The 23,728-nt window shown below is 37.1% G+C and overlaps 1 protein-coding gene across 3 annotated transcripts in view; it reads left to right on the top strand.

Annotated features, from left to right (window-relative positions):
• The window catches only part of Lsamp (limbic system-associated membrane protein), a 2,169,253-nt gene that overhangs the window by 1,840,995 nt on the left and 304,530 nt on the right, over nucleotides 1-23,728 (top strand). For all 3 annotated transcript variants that reach the window (NM_001414997.1, NM_017242.3, XM_087575991.1), the window contains one exon: nucleotides 13,316-13,548. In NM_001414997.1, the coding sequence (NP_001401926.1) occupies nucleotides 13,316-13,548 (233 nt within the window). The remainder of the gene's footprint in view (nucleotides 1-13,315; nucleotides 13,549-23,728) is intronic.

Here is a 23,728-nt window from a genome sequence, read left to right as displayed (position 1 = left end):
GAGGTTCAGCTCAGATAGAATGTCGAGGGTTTTGCAGACATCAGCTTGAAGCAGCTGATAGCAACGTTTTGGATTCCATTCATATGAAGTGATGTGAAATTCCCCATACTAATGAACACAAAAATATCAAACATATTCATAGACTCCATGAGGCCTGCAAAGAAGAAAAATGCAATCCCAGAACAAGAGCAGCATGCAGTGGCTAGAGAAAGAGGAGACAACAGTGGGAATTGAGAAGGGAAATGTGGGAAATGTGAGAAGGGTCGGGAGGAGAAAAGAGAATATTATGGATACATGGTGAAAGCTTTGGAGACACGGGATAGGGTAACTAATTCACCCTGTCTGTTGGATTTGGTGGATAATGGATTACTAACAGCCTTCTGAGGATGGTCTTCATGGAGGCAAAGAGGATGCTCACAAGGAAGGATGGGCATTATTGACTGATCAAACATAACTGAGAAAGCCGAACACATACTAGATTTCTAAAGAGTTCTTAGTGCCAGATGAAGGAAGTGTTCGCTATACTGATGCTAATCCAGAAGAAAGAGAGGGAGGTTTTCAAACAATGCTGCACCGATACTCACTGGCTTCTATCTCCTCATCTAGCAGCCTCATTAGGAAGTCACTAGGAAAGAAGATGCCATTATGCCAGCATAGAACAGGGACAGAGTCATATGTGGGAATGTAGGTGTCCTCGGGCATAAATGACAGTTCTTTTGAGTCATAGGCTTCTTTATGGACCATCACCTTGAACACCTACAGCTCTCTCTCTTGAACTCAGACTGTTCTGATATTTCAGAGTTGGATTAGTTGGTGGATGTAACACAAGAGGCAGTGGCCTCTGACTTCCTTTCTATTTCTAAATCCGGATAGCAGGAGTCTCTCTTCACCTCCATCGCCCTACCAGGGTCAGCACTTTATGCTCTTGAACATTGGAGTTGCTTCTATTATTCTGCTGCTTAAGCAGGCTGAGTTCATTACAAGAGTTCTTTCCTATGGGCTTTTATTCAGACTCACGGAGCCTTGCTTTCATCCCAACTCTTTCAGGAACATCTAAAGCTCCTTTTGATCACCTGGCTCCCACTCTCGTTCGCAACCTGCTTGTTGATCTGCTCAGGAGTGACACGCTTCCAGCAAAAGGTTCAGATTGGAGGTGGGGGGGCATGTTGGTGCGAGGAAACATGATGAAAGAACACACACACACACACACACACACACAGATTGTTGCTTGAGGGTGAAGATCTCGAATCATTGTCCTTTGCAAAACAATGCTAAGGGGAAAAAAATAATCTGGAGACAAGAAATGCAGACGTTGAGGTGGACTGGAAAGTAGGTGATAGAAAATCAACTCGGAAGTCAGACAAATCCTTCCGATTACTATTCTCCATGTGAGAGGTGTCCTTGTGATTTATATGCATCCATCAGTGATCTATCAGCTTCCTGGCAGGTGGGGGAAGGGAACGCTACACTTCCTTCACCTATGATGGATCTCTTTGATAATATCTCTACCACTTTGCAGGAGCCAAAGTTACCCATTTTACACTTGTATCCTCAAAATATATATATTTTTTACAAGTAAAGACTTCTTTCGCTCTTTAAATTTCCTGCCTTTACTTTTTATCTCTTTTACCTCTACCTCTAACAGGGAAGGCAAAAGAGAGAGAAGAGCTCTTTCCTAACTGTCGCCTTGATAGGCGGTCTCATTCAGAAGTCATTTATTTGCATACTTATTCTCTATGTGCTAACTCTGTAATGGCATGCATGCTGTATCTATTAATTGTCATGTCTTGGCACCATTTGATCTGAATTATATCTAAATGCATGTAATGCAATGATGACTCATATTATAATGTGGTTCTGCTCCAATGGCAGCATTTGCATAATGCTGGATACGATAAGACTATAAAGTAAGGGGCTAGGTTTTCAAGTGAGACTTATGAAGAACAGTCTTCTGACTGTACAGCCATGCCTCATACATCAGAATGCTCATCCAAAGTGCCTCATAATTTATTGTAAGCACTTTTCTCTCTCCTTACTGCTGGAATGAGATAAAGAGTAAAGCCTACATGGTATAGACCTCATTATTTTTCCTTTTAGAACTTAGCATATTTTTTATATTTATTTTGTAATGACTCACAAGGTAACAGAATTTCCCCCAAATAGCTGTGGAATTGTTTTTAATTGCATAGCATATGAAGATTTTAAGTGCACATCAGAGGCAGATCCCAAGACTAATTTTAGTCTTTCAAAGATATAACCTAGGGAAGTTTGATTTTTTTTTCATTCTTGGTGAAGGTATTTTATTTTATTTTATTTTATGGAGAAGATAGATGTGCAGGGAGAATCAGAACAAAAGCAAGATTTGAAATGTTCCTTTGTATTCTCTAAACTGTATGGGGCTGAACGGAGAATCTGCGGTATAAACTGGAAGAAAGGGTTGGAGAACACTTGCTACTTTGGTGATAGTACCCCTACCACTTGATTTCTGGGATAGTGTGGGCCTTACTCATGCAACATGGGACTTCCCAAGACATACAACACATGGGATAAGCCTCATACAATCCACGGTATGCCCCAGCTGTGCCTGCCAACCTCTGCAGAACATAACCCAAAGCACTAACCAAAGGCTATCTTCTATTCCAGCTTGGCTGAAGAAAAGCTGTATCGTGGGTTTGCAATTTATAGAACACATTGGACTGGATGGAGACTGGGGAAATATTTAATGCCTGACTACTCACTCACAAAAGCATCCATAAGGAAACTTTTACACTGTCATAGTTTGAATGGGAAGTCCCCCATAGTCACTAGCACTTGAGTGTTTGGTTCCAAGTGGGTGGTCCTGGATGGGGAAGCTTAGGAGATGTGTCCTGGCTGGAGGAATCTGAGGTTCCAGATCTGAGCTCTCAGCTGTTCCTACTGCCATGCTTCGTGGTTGGTGCAAGGCTGCCCAACCATTATTGTAATGGGCTCTTATAATTCTGGAACCATAAGCCCCAAATGAACCCTTCCTTCTGCAAATTGCCTTGGTCTTTGTGCTTTATCACAGCAATAGAAAAGTAACTAAGACAGACAGTGTTGAATAGATGACATTACAGCCTCAGTTTAAGCAGTTAAGATACAGCCTTTCTGTATCATTCTCTTTTTTTATCTTAAATTGTTTGTTGTTATGCGTACTATAGAAGAAAAACAGAAGATAACAAGTCCTTAGAGGATTTTTGTGCAGTTTTCTATCAGTCAACAAAGACTAAGCAAATCACCATATCACAAGTTGCTCACTGTAGTTCAACAATTGATTTACTACAAAGGGAATATTTAAGGTTCAAATTACAGAAGGATATGAACATATGAATCATACTTGAAAGCACACCAAGTACTCTAAATATATTGGTCCTTTACCAATGAAAAGCATCCAAGGAGGCAGCCATGGTCCTTGGGCTGCCAAAGAATAGCACTGATGTTCTTCAATGATATGGAATGTCTTGGCCAGGTGTTATGCTTTTAAAAATTGTTCAGCATTGTATTTTTAGTTGTGCACACATTTCTGTGTCTCTGTGTTTGTGTGCAAGAGAAAGCCAGAGCAGTTATACCATGCTTGAGCTGAAGTTATAGGCAGTTGTGAGTCTGTCAATGTGAGTGTTAGACATTAAACTTAGGACCTGAGCAAGAGTCATGGGCTGACATTAAACATAGGAGCCATTCCTCTAGCCCCTAGCTGCTCCTATGCTTAGTGTCAGCCTATAGATTGGACACTCACCTAACTCATCAAGTCCCTGTTTTTATAACTCAGAAAAAAAGCATACGTCTTTTTGTCAGTCTACTATTATCACAATATGATAATTTGAAACTTTCTTGATATAAGAACATTAGATGTTATCAGAGGTATAGATCAGAGATTTGGGAATTCAGGTCAAACCTACCCACTGCAATTACTACAATGATTACAATAATCTGGATCTCATCTCGTGGATGTTTTTGCATTTATGCTTGGGAAAGTATGCTTGCTTGATATTATTATCTATTAAGAATGTAATAGCATGATGCACAAAAAGCAATTAATGTGTATAACTTAAATAAGAACTACACTATAGTTATGCTCCAAGCCCACCCTGCCCCCAACGCCGTCACCAAGCAGCTCTGGAAGCAAGCTGGCAGGCTTGTGGTAAAGGTCAATAAGGGGTGGTAAAGGTCAACAGTCAGGCCCAGAATTCCTATTCTAATTTCTGAATCCAATTTTATAAAACGGTAATAAAGCTAACTATGTAAAACTAAAAGAAAACCTAATAATTATAAATTTCTTGAAATCAGTACTTAAGTAACTGGGTATTTTTAAACCATGTTTGCATAGTTCTTAGGATTCATAATTCTTAAAATAATGTTGTAAAACTAGACTAAGGACTTCTGTATCAGAATAGTCTGGGATATTTTCATGATAGCTTTTTTCCATCCTCTGCTTGAAATCTTCCTGATTCTACATTTCTTATGTTGGTAATATATAGCATCACTTCCCAGACCAATTATCTCAACTTCTAGAGTGCAATGAGTTTATGATAGTTTTGCTGACTCATTAAGGGTTTTATTTGTAGGGCATCATCAAAAGAAAGGGACAATACACTCTTAAAGAGTTCTTTCCCATTCACATCTTGCATCTTTCCACAACATAATATATAAATATATATATATATATATATTTATGTGGGTATACACATATAAATGTGTGTGTCGTCTTAATGAGTAATTAAATCAATTTCTGGTGAAGAACAAAGGAATTCTTTTTTTAATAATTTATTTTGTGTATGAGTACACTGTAACTATCTTCAGACACACCATAAGAGGGCCTCAGATCCCATTACAGATGGCTGTGAGCTACCATGTGGTTGCTGGGAATTGAACTCAGGACCTCTGGAAGAGCAGCCATTGCTCTTAACCACTGGGCCATCTCCTTAGACACTGCCATTAATAATGTAAATTATTATGGAAATAAGATGGAATAGAGGGCCCTCAAAAGCTAAAAAGATATCTCTTATAATACCCTGTCAAGTATTTACATGAAGGGCTTTAAGTCAACATATCTCATACATATATGGCCAGGCATATTTATTGCAATAGAATTGCAATTGAAAGGTATGGAATCAGTGTAGATATCTGTATACAGATGAATGGATAAAGAAAATTATATAATTATAATATATAATTATACAATATAATAATCTATAATAATGACAGAATATATAATATATGATTATATTATATACAATATAATATATTCAATATAATATATAATATGTAACATGTAACATATAATTTGTAGTACATATGATATATAATATGTAATATATAGTGATATAAAATATATAATATATAATAATATATAATTATAAAATATATAAATATAATATAAAATTATATAATATATAATTAATTTATATATGTATAAATGGAGCTTTATACAGCCATAAAGTGTAATACAATTATGGTTTTAGAAATGAAAGGGATGCAAGTGGAGACTGGCCTATTAAATGATATAAGCTAGATTCAGAAAGACAAAGATCCCCTTTCATGGGAATAACAATCAAAATGTAAACAAGAAATACTCAAGTTAATAAAGGTGAAAAAAAAGAAATGTAAATAAGAAATTATACTCAATTTAATAAAGATGGAGGAAAAAATAAAATTAAAATAAAAATAAAATAAAAAGAATATAGAATGTAGAATATAGAATATAGAATGTAGAATATAGAATGTAGAATGTAGACTATAGAATAGAGAATGTAGAATGTAGAATATAGAATGTAAAAAAAAGGAAAAGAAATAAAAATTTTAATTACATGTACCAGATAAGCTTCTATCAGGTTTATATTGTAGATTTGTCTATAAGTTCAAGATTAATGAAACAACAATACATGTTAAATAATACGTTTTAGCAAAAACACAAAACTAAAACTACATTGATAGATGCACAAATGTTGAAATCAGAGGGTCTGTGTTTCCCCAGGAGAAAAGGTTCAGCATCTGTCATTGAAAGTCTTAGGATATATTATCATTAATAAAGAAAATTGATTAGCAGTGTGATTAAATATTATCCACACACTTAAGAGATCTGCTAACTCATTCAGCAAATATCTACACAATAAATACTTTAGGTTTTGTGAAACAAACAAAGAAAGACAAAGATCACATATTTTCTCTCACTTGTGTATTCTAGACTTTATATAGGATCATTAAATCTAGCATGTGTATATGCCATGGAGAAAGTGAACTATGAAAAAACAAAAGGGTGCTATGGAAGGGAAAGAGGGGAAGAACATGCAAGCACTAGCGGAAAATGTAATTACAGTATATAATGTATAAATGTATTTTTATGAAACCCATTACCATATTACAATAAATATGTATGCCAGAAAAAATTTCAAAGACATTTTCCTATTAAAAATATGAAATAGTCTTCCCCAAATCAAAATTTTCAGTGTGTTGGTTTTCTTTGCTTATTGTAGTTCTTATGGACCCAGTTTTCCACAAGAATCAAACACTATGGAGAAATAGCAGCTCAAAAAAAGGGGGGGCACCAAACAAGGTAGCCCATTTTCTTTTACTACCAACAATGCGATGTACAAGATTATATCATCATGGAGCTATGAATAAGGCATCTCAAGTTCATGCCCCACTCCCACTTTAATACATTTTACCTACAAATGACACATAGTAATAACACACATTCCTAGGATGTAGGCAAAGAATAAGTGTATACAGTAAACAGTGCCTAATGTCAGGTTAAATGTCATACATGTTTCCTTAGAGGTATTCAGATCTCATTTTTCATTTTTTTAAAAACATGTAATGAATTTAACTATTAACTTATAAGCAAAGAATCACTCTGTCTTATTGCAGAACTTCTGTTATAAACTTCACATATCATTCAGACAGTTTTCTTATAAGTATTGACATTTGGAAGATGCCATTGCACTGGGGATCTCTACCTTGTAATTCTAGATACTAGCATCAAAAGTAAAGACCTGAGTCAGGCCCTGACTCTGTCAACATTCTGTGCAGGACATATCTTTTTGTGTGGTTATTGCCCTGTGTATTGTAGTATGTGTAGCAACACCCCTGATATCTCTCCTTAACATAACAGCAGTAAAGACTCCCTTCTCAGTTGTGACAAAAACTATCTCCACATATTACCAGTGTCATCTGTGGACACAAATGTATCTGCTTATGAACCACTCATCTACCATTTCTTAAGGAAAAAGAAAAAAAAAACCTTCTACCCATCTAGTAACATGGTCACTAGAAACATCAAAGCATTCATATAAATAGGCCACAGACTAAATGGGATATATTTATTTATTATCCTTGCCTTAACTAAAGAGTAGCAGGTTTTACTCTTCCAATAAAAAAATAGAAAACAAATAAAACTATGCTTGGATAAATATAAATGCTGAAATGAAAATTTTAGGCAATAATACTTTTTTAAAATGTACTGATGCACTTAGCAATTAAACATTTTAGCCTAGTTAAAAAGTATCATTGACATGATAAAATTTCATCAGCAAATTTGTTGACATGTTGGTGAAAACTGGGTTGTGTGTTTCCTTTTTTATTGTTTTAGAAGTATAATTACTAACTTTCCACAACAAAAAATGGTATTGTCAGTGGACCCATTCGTGTAACCATGCTTAACATTTGGCATAAAGTGCTTGCAGAAACCCAGGGTTAGAAGTTAATGAATGCACTGATTCCTTGTGATACTCTTCGGATTCAGATATACTGAATATTGTAGATAGAACCTTCCATTTAGGAGTTTGTCATTTCAGACAGCAACCTACTCAACTTTTTGGGTACTTTTGCCTGTTTTTCAAGTTGTTTGCATGCAATACGAACTACTATTTCTATAAGTGATATTTCTAGTTCTGGGGCTGTGAATAGACAGCATCCACATTGGCTCATTCATGACCACTTGGTCCCCCAGTTGTTTGAGGAGATTATAATATGGTTAGGAGGTGAAGCTTTACAGACAGAAGCGAGTCACAAGGGCTGGACTTTGTGAATGTATAACCTCCCCCAACTCCAGATCATTCTCTGCTGTGTGTGGTTGAAGTGGAATATCCCAGCTTCCTGTACTGGTCACTTGTTGCCGTACATCTCATCACGAACTTGTTCTATGGACTCGTAGCCAAGAATAGGCTTTCTTCCCCAAAGTCACTTTTGGTCATGGTGTTTGATCAAAGTAACAGAAAAATAACTAATAAAGAAGAATAAGGGCGTTGGGGAATTAGCTCAGTGGTAGAGCGATTGCCTAGCAAGCGCAAGGCCCTGGGTTCGGTCCCCAGCTCCGAAAAAAAAAAAAAAAAAAGAAGAAGAATAAGGACTAAATCACCATCCAAAGAGTTCACGTGGAGCAACCCATGGCTCCAGCGGCGTATGTAACGGAGGATGGCCTTGTTCCGCGCCAATAGGAAGAGAAGCCCTTGGTCCTTCCAAAGCTTGATGCCCCAGGGAATATCAGGGTGGGGAGGTGAGAAGGAGTGGGTGGGTGGGCGAGGGAATACCCTCATGGAAGCAGGGGGAGGGGGATGATATAGGGGGCTGATGGACAGAACACCGGAAACATTTGAAATGTAAATAAAAAATCCAATAAAAAAGTATAAGTAAGAAATATAATTTGTGTGTATGTGTGTGTGTGTGTGTGTGTGTCTGTGTGTGTATATCATTTTGCAATGTAGCGTGTATGAACACTACTGTATGCGTATGGAAGCTTAGGGATGACTTTGAGGAATTTGTTTTCTCTTTCTACTTGTATATAGTCAGAGATTGACTTCAGGCCAGCAGGCTTAAACCACTAGTGCCACTTATCTCAGGGACCTCTCTTCAAGTTTGGTTAATAGTACATTGAACTGCATTTTTTTAAAAAAGTTACCTTGCATAATTTTATACTAAATAATTGTTTATGACTTATTCTTTGTATATTATATAACCAAGAAAGATTTGATAGTGGTTCTAATAAGAAGTTAAGTAGTAAATTAAATTCAGAGCATTTAGTCTACAGTGCTTAAGGAGCGAGTCTCCTGAGTAGATGGTGTTCATAATGCTAAACCTCTAACTCTCTTCAGTGAATTTTAAGGTCATCGTCTTTAGTAAACATGAGTACAAATAACTGAACTGCAATGTTGAGTATGAAGGTGTTGTAAGTAGGCTCCAAGGGAAAGGACTGAATACTGAAAAGCTTTCCTAATAATAGAAGAACCATTCTATTCCTGCCCCATGGCCCCAGCTTCCAGACAAAATGCTACCTAACGTGTAAAGACAATCTCTAGTCCTTTCTCCATTCTTGATCTGATTGCTCTTTTTCTTAAGATACAATCCTTATTGACCCAAGAATTACTTACAATAATATTTACATGAGTTCATTGAGAAAGCATTACGTTGAGAAATACATAAAAGGGACAGATGTTATAGTTTTCATACTTTGTTTTGACTTGGGCCAATTTAGGAGATAAAGTCATTATGGGTATGTTCTGAACTACAACATGGTCCTGTACGCAGAGAGCATTTAAATGGCACTAATTCATTGTGATCACAGTACATGGTACAGTTCCAGGGTCCTAATTCACTCTCCAGTCCTAGCCAAACATCGCTAAGCCAACTTTGTTCCTAGATGCAAACCCATGATACTTGTCAAGTCAGTGAGTGATGGATAGTCATTTGTGTCTGCATCCTCATGTCTGCATAGCCATGTGGCATGTGATTACTCAGGGGCTTGTTCCTTTAATAGACATAGACTTATGAAAATTAAGATTAATACTCGGGCTTTTAGCATCTTTTGATTATGTGTACAGCTTATAATTTAAATTAGCTATCACCTCAGATCGAGTTTTATTTTCCTTCTTTCAAATAAAAAATGAGTAGTTCTGGAACAGCACTGCCCATTCTTCATTAGAAAAATTGTCATCACATTGGAGGGATTGTTTTCTAGTCTATGGAGAAGGCGTTTACTTGGGATCTTTTGGCTACATAAAATAGAACCATCAAAGGTTGGTCAAGTAATTTTGTCAAAAATTTTAAAAGGCACTAGCTTGTTCTCTGCTGTTTGATGTTCAAATAATCATGTGAGGCAGCACGATATGCGAGCGCATTTTAACACGCCTTTCACTTGTTCGCAAGTAAGAGTTAACTTTGAACCATAAAGAAGGTTGAAGTCTCAAGTCAGGTAGTATGGCATGTATATTGTCATAGCAAAGTGTCACACAATGCATAATTGCAGTCAGCACCTTTGTACGAGTCTGGCAGCTCTGCTGAAAAAGTCAGCTGCTTCTTTAGGTAAGGTAGACCAGAACGCTTTCCGAAGATAATTTGAAATTATGATGTGTGTGATTTTTAACTTTTCCATGGAGAAAAAAAAATTGATAAAATGCCAAAGGATCCTAAAAAGCTGATATAGCATTTCTACCTAACGCTGATAAGAAAATTGGCCCAATTTATTTGCAGATATTTTTGTAGGGCTTGGGATGGGGGTATGGAACATAGCAGTCACATGACCTCCCTCTGCCTTTGTGAACATGCTAGTTGATGTGGAAAGTATTTTCAAAATGCCTATTTTATTCTATATTTGCTTTGGAAAATATCCAGATGAATCATGCTAAAAATGTATTTATTAAATTGATAAACAATAGACATCTATAAAATGAATGGACTTGGAGTGCATTTCTTTTTAAATCACTAAATTTTTTAAGAAGAAATACAACTACATCATTTCCTCCCCAACCCCTCCCACATTCCCTCTGCCAAGCTATTTCTAATCCTCTGACTCCATTTCAAATTGAAGGTTCCCTTTTGTTTGATTACTGTTGTTCTTTTAGTGTGGCCTGCATATATAGGAATTCACTACCAGACACTTTGTACTGGATATCCATTAGAGGCTCATCTCTGGGAAAAGGTAATGTGTCCTGTCTCACCAGCCATTACCTGCCTATAGTTCTTTATCTTGGTCTTGGACCCACTGAAATTCCCACCTCCTGGGTTAGCATGTCCATTGACATCGTCATTGTTCAGATTCTGTTTAGGAAGCAGTATTGTTGAGGTATTATGGTTAGGCTGTCATATTGTTGAAGTATCATGGGGATGGCTTCTCTGTCATTTATAGGAGACAGAATTTTGTGGCAGACTTCTCTTCAACAATATTCCCTGAGCGTTGCATGCAGAAGTTTGTTTTTGTTTGTTTGTTTGTTTTTTGTTTTGTTTTTGTTTTTGTACATGTGCCCATTGTGGCTGAGCTCAGAACATTCCGTTTATCTGTGCATTATGATAAACACATGACAGCAATTTTCTGAACTAAAGGACATTTAGAGTACTTCTCTATGATATAGTAAGCCTGATTATTTCTGTTCTGTGCTATATATTTGAAAAAAGTACAAAGGACATGTGCTTGGAGATTTAAAATAAGCATACAGGTTCATGTCCAGCCTATCGAAAAGAAGAGAATGAAAAGATCAATGTCTACTTTCTATGGTTCTATTAGCGCTACAGATGACAGACAATACACTACTCTTTATTTCTAAATGACCCTAAATAAAATACAATATTTTGATGCTACTCAGAGCAAAGATGAGACTCCAAAGAAATGTAAACAGCAGTCTGGAAGGAAAGAACGATCGCGGACAGGTGTTGCTGGAGTATTGTGGTTAGCCTGCCATATTTTGAAATGTCATGGGGATAGCTTACCTATCTATGAAGGAAATGCCATGTTCCTTGTAGAGTAGCCATACATGACCAAATGTCTAGTAATCCCTAAAAGCCTGTGTGTGGCTGAGAAAAAAAACTTCCTGGAAAATGGAAGCAACACGTAGCCTTTGAAATGAGGTTTGATTGTGGAAAGAAGCAATAGAAGACCTGAGCATCTTGGCATCCAACATGTCAAAGTTTCCCTCTTAAAAGAAAAAGGTACTTTTACCTGCACTTAGTAAGGTCTTTGCACTGTAGATAAGGTATATTAAAGACTATGTCTCGAGGTTGGGGATTTAGCTCAGTAGTAAGCGCAAGGCCCTGGGTTCGGTCCCCAGCTCCGAAAAAAAGAAAGACTATGTCTCTTCTTGTTATGAGAGATGTGGTTTGGTTTCCAGAGCCAAGTGTGGACAGCCCCGAATTCCTCATGCTTCTTCCTTATGCACAGGTGAGGGCAGTCTGTTTCTACACTGGAGGAAACTTGTATTTGATTTGACTTAGGAAATAAAGGAGAATATGTTGTCTTAATCATTCTCTTGTCAGGGTCCTATACAACTTTGCCCTTGTTTTATGCCCCAGAGTGTTGAGCAGCTGGCTATGCATCTGTTAACAGGGTTTGGGTCCTTCTTCCTGTAGGGCAGGCATACATCTTGCCATAGGGATGTATGGAGAAAGTGTTTTCTTTCATAGTCCAACCTTGAAAATATAAAATTCAAGAAAATCAATGCATACTCTATGACTCACCTCTCTCTCTCTCTCTCTCTCTCTGTCTCTCTCTCTCTCTCTCTCTCTCTCTCTCTCACACACACACACACACACACACACACACACACACAGAGAGAAACCACACACTTTGTCTTTTATACTACCATTTAGCATTTATCTTCTTTAGCATACGAGTAGCAACCTGTTTTCTGTATCGCCTCTGAAAGATGGCATTATTTAATATGATCGGAAGTGTTGGTATCAAACGAACTCATTGTCAAGAAGCCTGTTCCCCTCAGCAGATGGAATAGAAGACAAACCAGATAATGTTTGCTTTGATTTTCTTGATATGGCGTCTGTCTGCTTACCCCTGAACACACACATACACACAGTTCTCATCCCAGGGCATAAGCATCTCAAGTGCGTAAGGGTCACAACACTGAAATCTAGTCTAATTCTTCTAAATACATATCATAAGTTGCAGGCCATACCCGTGGATGAATAAACTCAGTCTGAGATGCAGAGAATCTGCTACAGTATCAATTGTATGATTCTCAAAAATACTTAAGCAGATGGAGTTTTGTGTGATGACCTTTTCGTAAACATGAAGAAGATAATCCGGTGGGAAGTCAATAATCATTTAACTTTACTGGGTTGTGTAATTCACATTCCAGCTGTTTATTGCTGAATCAAATCTAGTAAGATGACATTTACACATTGGGTGGTGAATGGCTCTTAAAGGAAATGGTAAAATACTTAGCACTCTCAGAAATTTCATGACAATGATTTACTATGCCTGTAATTTGTCTTGATTGGTCTTGTTGGGTCCTGTCATGCGGAGAATGGAATCAAATGGAAACGGTGAGGCACTAACGGGATTATTCTGCTCTGTTAGGTGTGTGGTAGAAGACAAGAACTCGAAAGTGGCCTGGTTGAACCGCTCTGGCATCATCTTCGCTGGACACGACAAGTGGTCTCTGGACCCTCGGGTTGAGCTGGAGAAACGCCATGCTCTGGAATACAGCCTCCGAATCCAGAAGGTGGATGTCTATGATGAAGGATCCTACACATGCTCAGTTCAGACACAGCATGAGCCCAAGACCTCTCAAGTTTACTTGATTGTACAAGGTAAGGGGAAAGTGGTCTAAGGGCGTGAGCCATGGGAAATGGCTGGGATGAGTGGAAACATGGGCAGAGATCTTTCTGGAAAAATCATATTATCATATATATTTTTCTTCTAGAAGATGGTTTTGCAAAGAAAGAACTAGAAAGATCCATGTGCCAATTTGCTGGTGATGTGGTGATGTGTTTCTGATTGTTGTTCTATCTTTGATGAAGAAAACATAAAACAAAGCCACAGTTGTCTTAACATAAATGTAGACAATATTCAAATTCTTGGGTAGTTCTTTTGTTTACATGCTTTGGTGAGTTTAAGAAAGTGTTCTTTCATTTTTTTTCAATGTAACTTTGCCCTGAAGATCAGTATTAATTATTTGTTTTTATGCTAGGAAAAGACTTTTAGAAAAATAAAAATCCCTAGGAGCCTTGACCCCTTCTCACCTGGTTGCCTTTCTTTGGGGCTTGTATCTTTATTTAATAACTTATTGTAAGCCAGTCTAAAGTTTGGGCTCTGTGAAGTCATAGGGGAGGTTTTGTTTCTAGATTGGGGTTTCCTGGGGCATGCCTGAGTCATGGTTTACAGGATTAAAAATTTTAAATAGCACACACATAAGCGCATACACTGTGACTTTTCTTGGGCTCCCTTTTCCTTGAAAACAAAACTGATTACGTACACGATTTTATTGCAGGCAAAGTCAAACCTCCAACAGATTCCATCCATCTTTTGAGAAAGATCTAAGCATTGATAAATATTAGGGCTGTGTTCCTGTATTTTTTTATTTACAATTTTATGCAAATTTAATGCAAAGTAAACATGGCCTTAGGGTTCCTGTCAGTATTCCAAATGCAGTCAATGGTGTGGCAAAGTTAGGCTGTCGCTACTATTAATGTGTTGAGGAACAGGTTATTACAGCATTTAAAGTATTGCTTTCCCAGATCTTCTCATTAATAAACAAAAACAGAGATAAAACATACCAAAGCCTACAAGGTACAAGGTTGCTTTGGACGTGTGACTTCATTGTGGTCCGTTTACAAATGGCTAACAGCTTCATTTTATTCCTTGGATAAGGCATTTCTATGATGTATAGAATTCCAAATATGGCCACATTTCCTTGCAGATTAGTGGCAAGTGCTCGAGCCAAAGAACAAGACATACTAGGATTGGGATCTCAGGAAAACAATTTAATGGTTGACTGTATCTAGCAATGTGTGCCTACATCAAATGGTTACTTTTCTCACTCTTATAAAGTATAAACAAGCACTCACAGACAGATATCCCACTTGATATCTAGTGATCATCTAGTCTCCACACTAGAGAATGAACGTGACGATGCCTGGGTATTCTAACGTGATAGTGTTGGTCTCTTTCTTCCCAAGGGTCTTATTGCGTCACACATTCCTGTAATTGTAAAACAGCAGAACACTACAAAGTGGTGCACTACGTCAGACATTTTGCTTCTAGGAGCTGGAGTGAAGGCTCTGGGTGATGGTGATGATGGTGGTGATGGTGATGATGGTGATGATGGTGATGATGGTGATGATGGTGGTGACGGTGATGATGGTGATGATGGTGATGGTGATGATGGTGATGATGGTGATGATGGTGATGATGGTGATGGTGGTGATGGTGATGATGGTGGTGACGGTGATGAAGAAGAAGTGCAGAGGATCATGTCATGGCTTCTTCTCCACTATTCCTATAAGGCTCACTCCTCTGCTTCCCAGAATATTGTAGCTCCTTTGACCTCCTGCTTGTCAGTTTGGAGCAAATGTCTCCCTATGGAAAAAACACCCACTTTTACATTCTTTCCTACAGTTTCAGGGATGGTCGAGTAAAAATAAAAACCAAATGCAGTTTGTTTAATATCACTAAGATGATTTGTTAGATTGGTTAAAAAAAACTCCCCAGCATTCCTGGTTTGGCAGATATGAGTAATGTCTAGAGCGATGATTTTATATGTTTCAAAGTGATGCTCAGGCTTCCAATACAGGCCAGAAAAATGGAGAGCCAGTGTCCTAAAATGATAAGAATCTAGAAAAGCAGGAAATGGTGCTACGTGGTTAAACCGACTTCAGGTGATTGTGTCTGCAAATATTCCAAAGAGTTATCTCGAATGTGAGATGCATAAATCAATGGTTTCTTAAATGCTATGTTCTACCTCCGTAGAACACCCTAGAGAGGTAGTTGGTCTCCCTACCTGTCCGTTTTCAGGTTTCGAAGTAACGATTGCAATATACTGTTCTACTTTTCAAAATTTTCCCCTTGTATGGGTGCTAGTGTTTATAATGTCTTTTTCCCCTTATACATTACTTTCCTGGAAGCCACTTATTTGTTTGTTTAACTTTTACACATTCCAAATATGCTAGTGGCTTTTCGATATCTTCCACATTGCTGATTATCTCTCACAGAAATTTTGTTTATTAGTTTATAAAGATCATTTCATATAAAATACCCTATGATGAAGGAAGTACGTTACGTGATTCAATAAACTATCTTGTCTATGTGGCAGATACATATATATATAGCTTCCTTACATAACACACAGGATAAAGTCAGTCCTCAGCATAGACCGCAAAGGTCACGTGTGATTATTTGCTCTTATAGATTCTCCCCGAGAAAGCCAAGGTTACCCAAATCTCAACATGCATTTTACTTAATAAATGCAGGGACCCCAATAAACCCTAATATTTGGTGTCTATGCCTTATCAAGTCCAGGATCAAAGAGTAAGAACACATCAATTTTAATATGAACAAAGTAAGAAAGAAAATATTAATGAAACTCTTTCTGCTACTAATGTACACAGTTTTTTTCTTTTTCTGAAGGTTACATATATATATATATATGTATGTATATATATATATATATATGGTCTTATTAACATACTACCAGTCGAAGCCCATGTGGTAAGGCAACATAATTCATTTCTATTTATGGTCATTGCACAATTTGCAGTAAACCCAACCCTTCAGTTTAGTGCATTAATCAAAGTGCTGGTGCCTGAGAGCCATATCTAGGAGCATGAAATCAGACTCCTGGGTGAGGGTGAACACCTTCAAGTTATTATCATTGCCAGTCATTCACATGCACACAAATCAAGGACTAGTATTCTGTGGATCTAAGAATGGGAGGGGTTCCCTCTCTTCTGCCAGTTCCTCTTCCTCTGCGACATATCAAATTATGTCTAAGAGTATGCAGAATAAGTATTAGAGGGTTGTAATTGTAAAAATAACAATAAACCTTAATACATTGATGACTTGTTTTAACTATGATAACAATAGCCCCAAAGTGGATATTTGATTAGAAATTTCATGTATATTTAGATATAAACAATAATATTTTAAAGGCAGCATTATTTGAAATACTCATTCATCATAAATTATAACCACCACATTTGGTTTTCCACTGATAAACCTAAAATGCATGATTCATAGATTTATATCAATGTTAGAGCATCTATTTCCATGTTCAGTCTTCTACGCTTTTTATGCTGGTCTACTTTAGTTAACATTTAAAAAGAACTTGATCTGAAAACACTAAAATAGGATATTCATAATAAAACAGTTTGGAGTTTGAAGTGTTTTTCAAATCGATTAATAAATTTCACAATAATATAAATTAGAGTCTGAAAGTTTTCTTACCACTATGACTCAAATCACACCCAAGTGGGAATGTATACATTGTTCGCAGGAAATTTATTGCATAATCACCTCAATTAAAGTCATATGGTTGTGAAAAATGTTGAAAATGAAATAGATTGCAAGAGGAAAATGTTTGATTTCCTACTCCTGCTGATAAAAAGGCACATTTCCTTTATCTCATTAATTCTAGAGTACTCATATAGACTTATCAAAGAAACCTTAAATGTATTGCTTTTTTAAATGAATGGTAGTCTGAGACTCATTTCTAGGACTTGAATTTTAAGAAGTCTCTCTTACAGTTAGGTTTTTTAAGCATCCCTACTGCTGACCAAATGCATTGCAGAACTTTGAGGAAGCACTGCTTTTTTCTCAGTGTCTTTCTTCTGTCATCTTTCATACTTTTCTCTCCCTGTCTCCCATTCTTCTTCCTTTCCTTAGTAAACATTATGCTGCATTGATAATCTTTTCAATATATGATCATGGCTTACTCAACTTCAAATAAATTGCACTCTTCATGGTAACTGAATTTAGCCTGTAGCTCTTCTGGTTTGGGGAGAATTTTAATAAAGCAAGACTGAAACCTTTAGTGGTTTGATTGCCTTGCATGGTGGGTTTTATTATGTGTTGAGATCTTTAATCAATAGATGTGATCATCATTTGCATCCTGTATGTTAAGGTTGACCAATTTTCCTAAGCTTCAGTTTAATTTTTTGTCATTCTTGTCTTGTTTTTCAAGGAAGAGTTTCACTGGGTAATAGTCCTGGCGGTCCTGGGACACACTCTAGACCAGGCTGGTCTGGAATTCAGAGATCTCCCTGCATTTGGGATTAAAGTCATACACCACCACTACCTAAGACAACAGGATCATAATTGTCTGTTAGCAGGTTGCTGTCCAAGTCAACAACCAGACAGACAATGTAAAGGAGAAAGTAAAACTAAAGGCGAAAGAAAGAAATCAGGACTAATACTTCATGTCATTTTAATACAGTCCTTGTAGCAAGGACTTTAAGTTTTATCCAGGTCAATCCCATTTGCTTATTTTTTTTAATTTTATATATTGCTTATATTTATATTTATGAAGTATCTTCCAGGCTTCTGTATTTATCTTCAGCTCCCCTATTCCTCGTTATGTTAAATAAGCATTTAACACTTACACACTAATCCCAACTATATTTTCCCTTACTGAAAATAAGAGAAAATAAGTCCATGGTAGTGACAGAAGAACAGGCTCTTCAGGGAATCTTAGCATTCACCCGAAGAAAGAAGTCTCCTTGAAAAACGGAAATAAACTCTGTCCTCTTCAAAACATAGAAGACAGCATTTCGAATCCACATAGTCACATCTAAAGACTAATAATGTTAACGTGTTTATGATCTCAATAAAAAGGTAATTTCATTGATCCAGGTTGCATCCAAAGGATTGTATTTCTCCTTTAATGATTTTTTAAATGATAGAGTGGGTCTCTAACCTTGATCTCCTAGGTTTACTTAAATGACAAACAAATTGAGTACACAAAAGTCAGTAAGGTTCTTTTCTCTCATTTTAGTACAAAAAAAAATCTATGGGATATAGTCAGAGAGCAAGGGAGACTAGGTTATGGCCCATGTGAGGAGAGTCCCAAGAGGGGCAGCATCTCTGAAGGGCTCAGCATCCCTGTAAGAAACTATCCTAGTGGCAAGTCCAGTGTGTTTAGTCAGAAACTCAGGAGAAGTCAGTAAATTGACAAAGGAGTATAATGATGCCCAATTATGGGAACAGAGAGATGTAACATGGAGAACAGTGCAGTGAAAAGAGTGAAACCAGAATAGTTAGTGTTTATTCGTGAGTTTAAGGTAGATATAAAAAGATAGAGACGGAGATGGAGGGAAGGCCATGGAGCATTAACATCGCACTGCAGTGACCATTACCTACTACGCAGCATACAGATGTTTCTATGACAGTATCATTTCTGCCATAAAGAACACGGGTTACTTAGAGAAAAAGAGTGTCAGGATGGGGCAGAGAAGGAGAAGATGAGCCTGGGATGTCCTTTCAACAAAAAAGTAAGAAAATACGAAACGAATAATAATGTCTGCAAGAACATGTGGAAGGCAGCTTGACTAGCTTCTGTCAGCCGTGGCTAAGAAGATGTGCCTATCAAAAGAAATTATTTCAGATATTACAATACAGAAGTTAGTCAATAAGTAAAAATTGTAAGTTACACTCTTAGATGTAGATGTAATGTTGGAATGTGGTAAATATTATTTGGAAATCCTAACAGAAATAATTGACTCAGGCAAAAATGTATCAAGGAGTCTAAAACAGGAAGGAGAATGTTAAAAAAATTAAAAAAAAATATACAGTGTCAAAAGAGGTACCTATAAAACGTTACCTTCAAAGGGATAAAATAATAAAATTCAAAACCCATGATACCATATTAACCACGTGATCAAAGTTAACACTACCAGAAATGAAATGTAAGTTGGTGTCATGAGCAACTTACAGAAGATAAGAGGCAATGGGCAGACAACAGCTTCACTTTGCGATGATGCTTACAAAGTGCAAGTCTAAACAAAAATTATTAAACGCAGTGAAGCGCATTCTATAGGAAGAATTGAAAGATAGTAGACATGTGCCCCATATGGAAAATGTGATAGACATTCTGTGAAAAAAGACAAAATCCGGTCGGAGTTGAGGCATATGGGAGTTCATTGCTTCTATGCCTTGCAGTTAAGGTAGCGACTTTAAAACTGATGCATAAAATAAAACCTCAAAATAAATATAATAATAACCACTATAAATAAGTATACGATTACAATTTATCTCATTAACCATCAGAAGAGAAAGGGAGACAGCACGAATAAGTAACAAAAGGCATGTGATGTCATCGACTTACTAGCTTTGTTTGTTCTTAAAAATTTAGAGAGTTAGGTGTAGACTTTCAATCAGCAAAAAAAAAAAAAAAACCAAAAACAAAAACAAAAAAAAACAAAAAAAAAACAGAAATTACCAAAATGAATGCCATTCAAACTTCACAAAGAAAGAAATGCAAGTAAAACTTAAATACCTGTTTTCTAAGCCAGTAATACTAGGAAGGAGTTAAGAACATGGGCATAGGTAGAAATGGCAAGAGAGTGGAGAAAGTGACACATTTATATCTCCCTGTTGAGAGTGTAAATTAGTGGAAACTTTCCTAGGGTAACGCAGACACATCTATCAACGTTTTAAAATACATTTCTGTCACTTGACCCAGTAATTCTACTTCTAAGAATGTGTAAAGAGAAAACTATCTGAAATGCAAATCAGGATTTTTGTACACAGTGGTCATTATTGATACGGTCATCAAAATTATTAAAGGAAATTATGGAAAGTTCTCCTAATATTCAGAATGACAAATTAAGGAATGTCATTGGGGTTATTATTTTATGAGAAATATTATTAAGCTGGATATTATGAAGTCTATTTATCATCCAGACCTCCTCTTTGTGTTTGGAAATGACCCTGTTGGTCATTATTGTGGGAATACACAGAAATTCTCATACAATGTAAAATCTGAAATAAAAATGCTCTCCTCACAACGTGGGCAGGTTTGAGATCTAATGTCTAGGATTTCAGAATTAATTGATGTGATTGATAGAAGAAACTTCCCCACACAGAGAATGAACATAAGCAAACGGTGGCCCTAGTGTTGAGTTTCTGTGGGGATGGCCTCATCACAAAGGCTCTGCTGCAGCCTGGACCCAGGGCCAGATTGGTGTGGTGAGAGCTATGGCATCTCCATTTCAAATGCAGCATAGCCCATAACCTTCCCTGTTGCGTGGTCATAATTATACCATGTGGCCTTCTCAGTTATGTGAACTGAGAGGAATTCCTGCCTGCACAAACATCATAGGGCCAGTGAAAATTTATTTTTCTTCCAAATAAAAGCTCTGTGTCATATAGCTCGATACTCATTAGTAATCACAAATTTGGAAACATGTTAATAAATGATTAAAATATCTTTCTATATTTAGAAAGTTTCTTTGTGAACTCAATTTTGCAAACTTAGGTCGGAAAATATTATCTATAATATTATCTATAATAGGAAAGCAAAGAGAATAAGTATTCCTGGGTGATGTTTGTATAATGGCTTTTGGAATTCTATCATTAAGTAAATGTTCAGATTATCCAGATTCTAATAAGTTTGCGTTATAACTCAAAAACAGATCAACGAAACTCTTAAAATAAGGAATGCATGATTTTTAAAGGAGAACTGTTTAGAAAAAATTTTCAAAGGTAAATTTTTGGGGGTTACTTTTCTCATTCACTCTCTATCTTGTCTTCTTTCTTCAGTTGTCTACCCTTCCCCCACGGAAGCATTTATAGTCTTCTGAGTTTTTTCCTCTGAGGAAATAAATGTAGAACTGTTCTCAAATTATGAAGTAGTGATTAAGATCCAAAATTATTCAGCATACTTCACGTCAAGGGAGAGATAGTAAGATACCTCAGCACATGCACATATACATGCTCTCTGGAAAGCCTTGTGGGGGAGGAATGAAGACAGGGATTCTATGTCATTAGGACTGTGTCAATCTGAGGTCAAGGAAAATTGCAGGATAAGAAATCATTGTATAAATTTTCTAATTCTACGAAATACAAAAATTTAAATCAGAGCTTTAGGGATGCTCTGTTAATCATGTGCTGGCTTTATCTGCCTGTCCGCAGCCCACGGTCAGTGCCACACTTCCTGACACCTAGGGTCAAGTTTATCTGTTCTTCTGATTTTCTTCTTTAGCTATTTTCTGTGAGCTATTTTCACAATACTCATTTCTTTTCTAATCCAAACACTATTAAATGTTGACAGAAAATGGGACCTAATACCAGGTCACTGAGTATTCCAGTCAAGGCAGCCTTGGTTAAAACCTCTGGCTTTCTTTCCTTTCATCCCTTGAGGAGATCCAGTGGCCCAACACAACACATCCTACTCTTTCCAACATTATTTATATTCTGTTTTTCATATTCCATATTTTCAATCTCTCACCATCTCCTTATTTTAATGAGCCTGCCTTCTAGATTGTTCTCTGACCACTCTGTGCACAGTTAACAAATCTCCCTTTCCTTGAAACACCTTTCCCCTTTGTTTCCTGAGATCATTCCCTAGTTCTAATACGGTTTTCCTCTCCTCCTCTGTCAGCTGTCTCTCCTTTAGGTACATGGTCCTCGGCATCTATATTTCCTTTTAAGATTTTGCTCGTTTGATGACACTAGCTGTAACACCTATGGCATCGGATTGTCACTTTCTAGTGCCAGGCAGCCTTGTCCCTGTTTTTCTGTCTGCTAACCTACACTACCGTATCAGCATGCTCCATCCATAGGCTACTCAATTATTTATCGGGCTCAAATCAAAAGTCACTTTTTCTTTTAAGCATCTCTTTTCTTTATATCTTATATTCTTATTTCTAATAATTCTATGGCACACCCCAAAAAACACGGTTACTTCTTAGTTTTCCATTTCATCTTCTGTCTTCTAAACAGTGAACATATTTTCGTGACCTATGTTTCCTCGCGGTCTCTAGTTTATGTCTCTGTAGCTCCTTCCCAGGGTTAAAGAAATGTATCCTTTGCTTGTGCTTATTTTTCTCTTACTCTCTTTTTAAAGCAAAGTGTCATGCCCACACACCTCCTATATAGCTAAGGGTAGCCTTGAACTCCTGACTCTCCTTCCTCTATCCTTCTGGGTGCTGGGATTATAAGCAGGATTTTTTTTCTTTTTTTTTTTCTTTCGGAGCTGGGGACCCGAACCCAGGGCCTTGTGCTTGCTAGGCAAGCGCTCTACCACTGAGCTAAATCCCCAACCCCTATAAGCAGGATTTGAAGCATCAGCACATGCTCAGTTTATGTAGTTATGCACGCTAGGCAAGCATCCTACCAAGTAAAGCACACTCCTGACCTACTTATGCCTTCTTTGTATTCTGAAGTATCCTGAACCCAGTTTCTAGGTATTTATAAAATCCAGCTCTGGTTATCAGGATTCTTTGTCTTCAACCTTTCGAATGCTCACACAGTGATAGAGTAACGCGACTCTCCAGTTATTCCCCACCCACCCCCAAGGTATAATTTCAACTTTCCTTCCTATATATATGCATACACCAGATCCCAAATAAAGAAATGCTCCCCCAGAGAGTGTGAAACTCGAGCTAGCCAGCCGTGGGGTGTGAAAAAGTAGAGCCTGGCAGAACTCGAATGTGTGGAAAGGACCTGGCAATGATCAGGCACATGGGTACAGGACAGATGAGAAGAAGAGGGGATGCCAAGCGAAGCAGATCTTAGCAGCATGCTAAGGGTATGTTTCCATTATTTTTTTTGAGACTGTGTAGGGATTCAAACTGTGATAAAAAAAATTGACTGAAGACTTTATATGGGGAATAACATGGGTTCTTATTGGACTTTAATGTGAATAGTTTTGATTATAACTAACATGCATTAATGGTACACACTAAATGAGTTCAGTATATTTCAAAACAAGCATGAAGCGTGCGGTGATACAACTCACCTCCTTTTGGCCAATCTCCGTTCCTTCACACCTCCCTA

Source organism: Rattus norvegicus, chromosome 11 (assembly GCF_021556685.1).
Source record: "Rattus norvegicus strain SHRSP/BbbUtx chromosome 11, alternate assembly SHRSP_T2T, whole genome shotgun sequence".
Lineage (NCBI taxonomy): Eukaryota > Metazoa > Chordata > Mammalia > Rodentia > Muridae > Rattus > Rattus norvegicus.
Note: the sequence above shows the minus strand (reverse complement) of the source record. Positions and strands in the feature narration are given on the sequence as shown.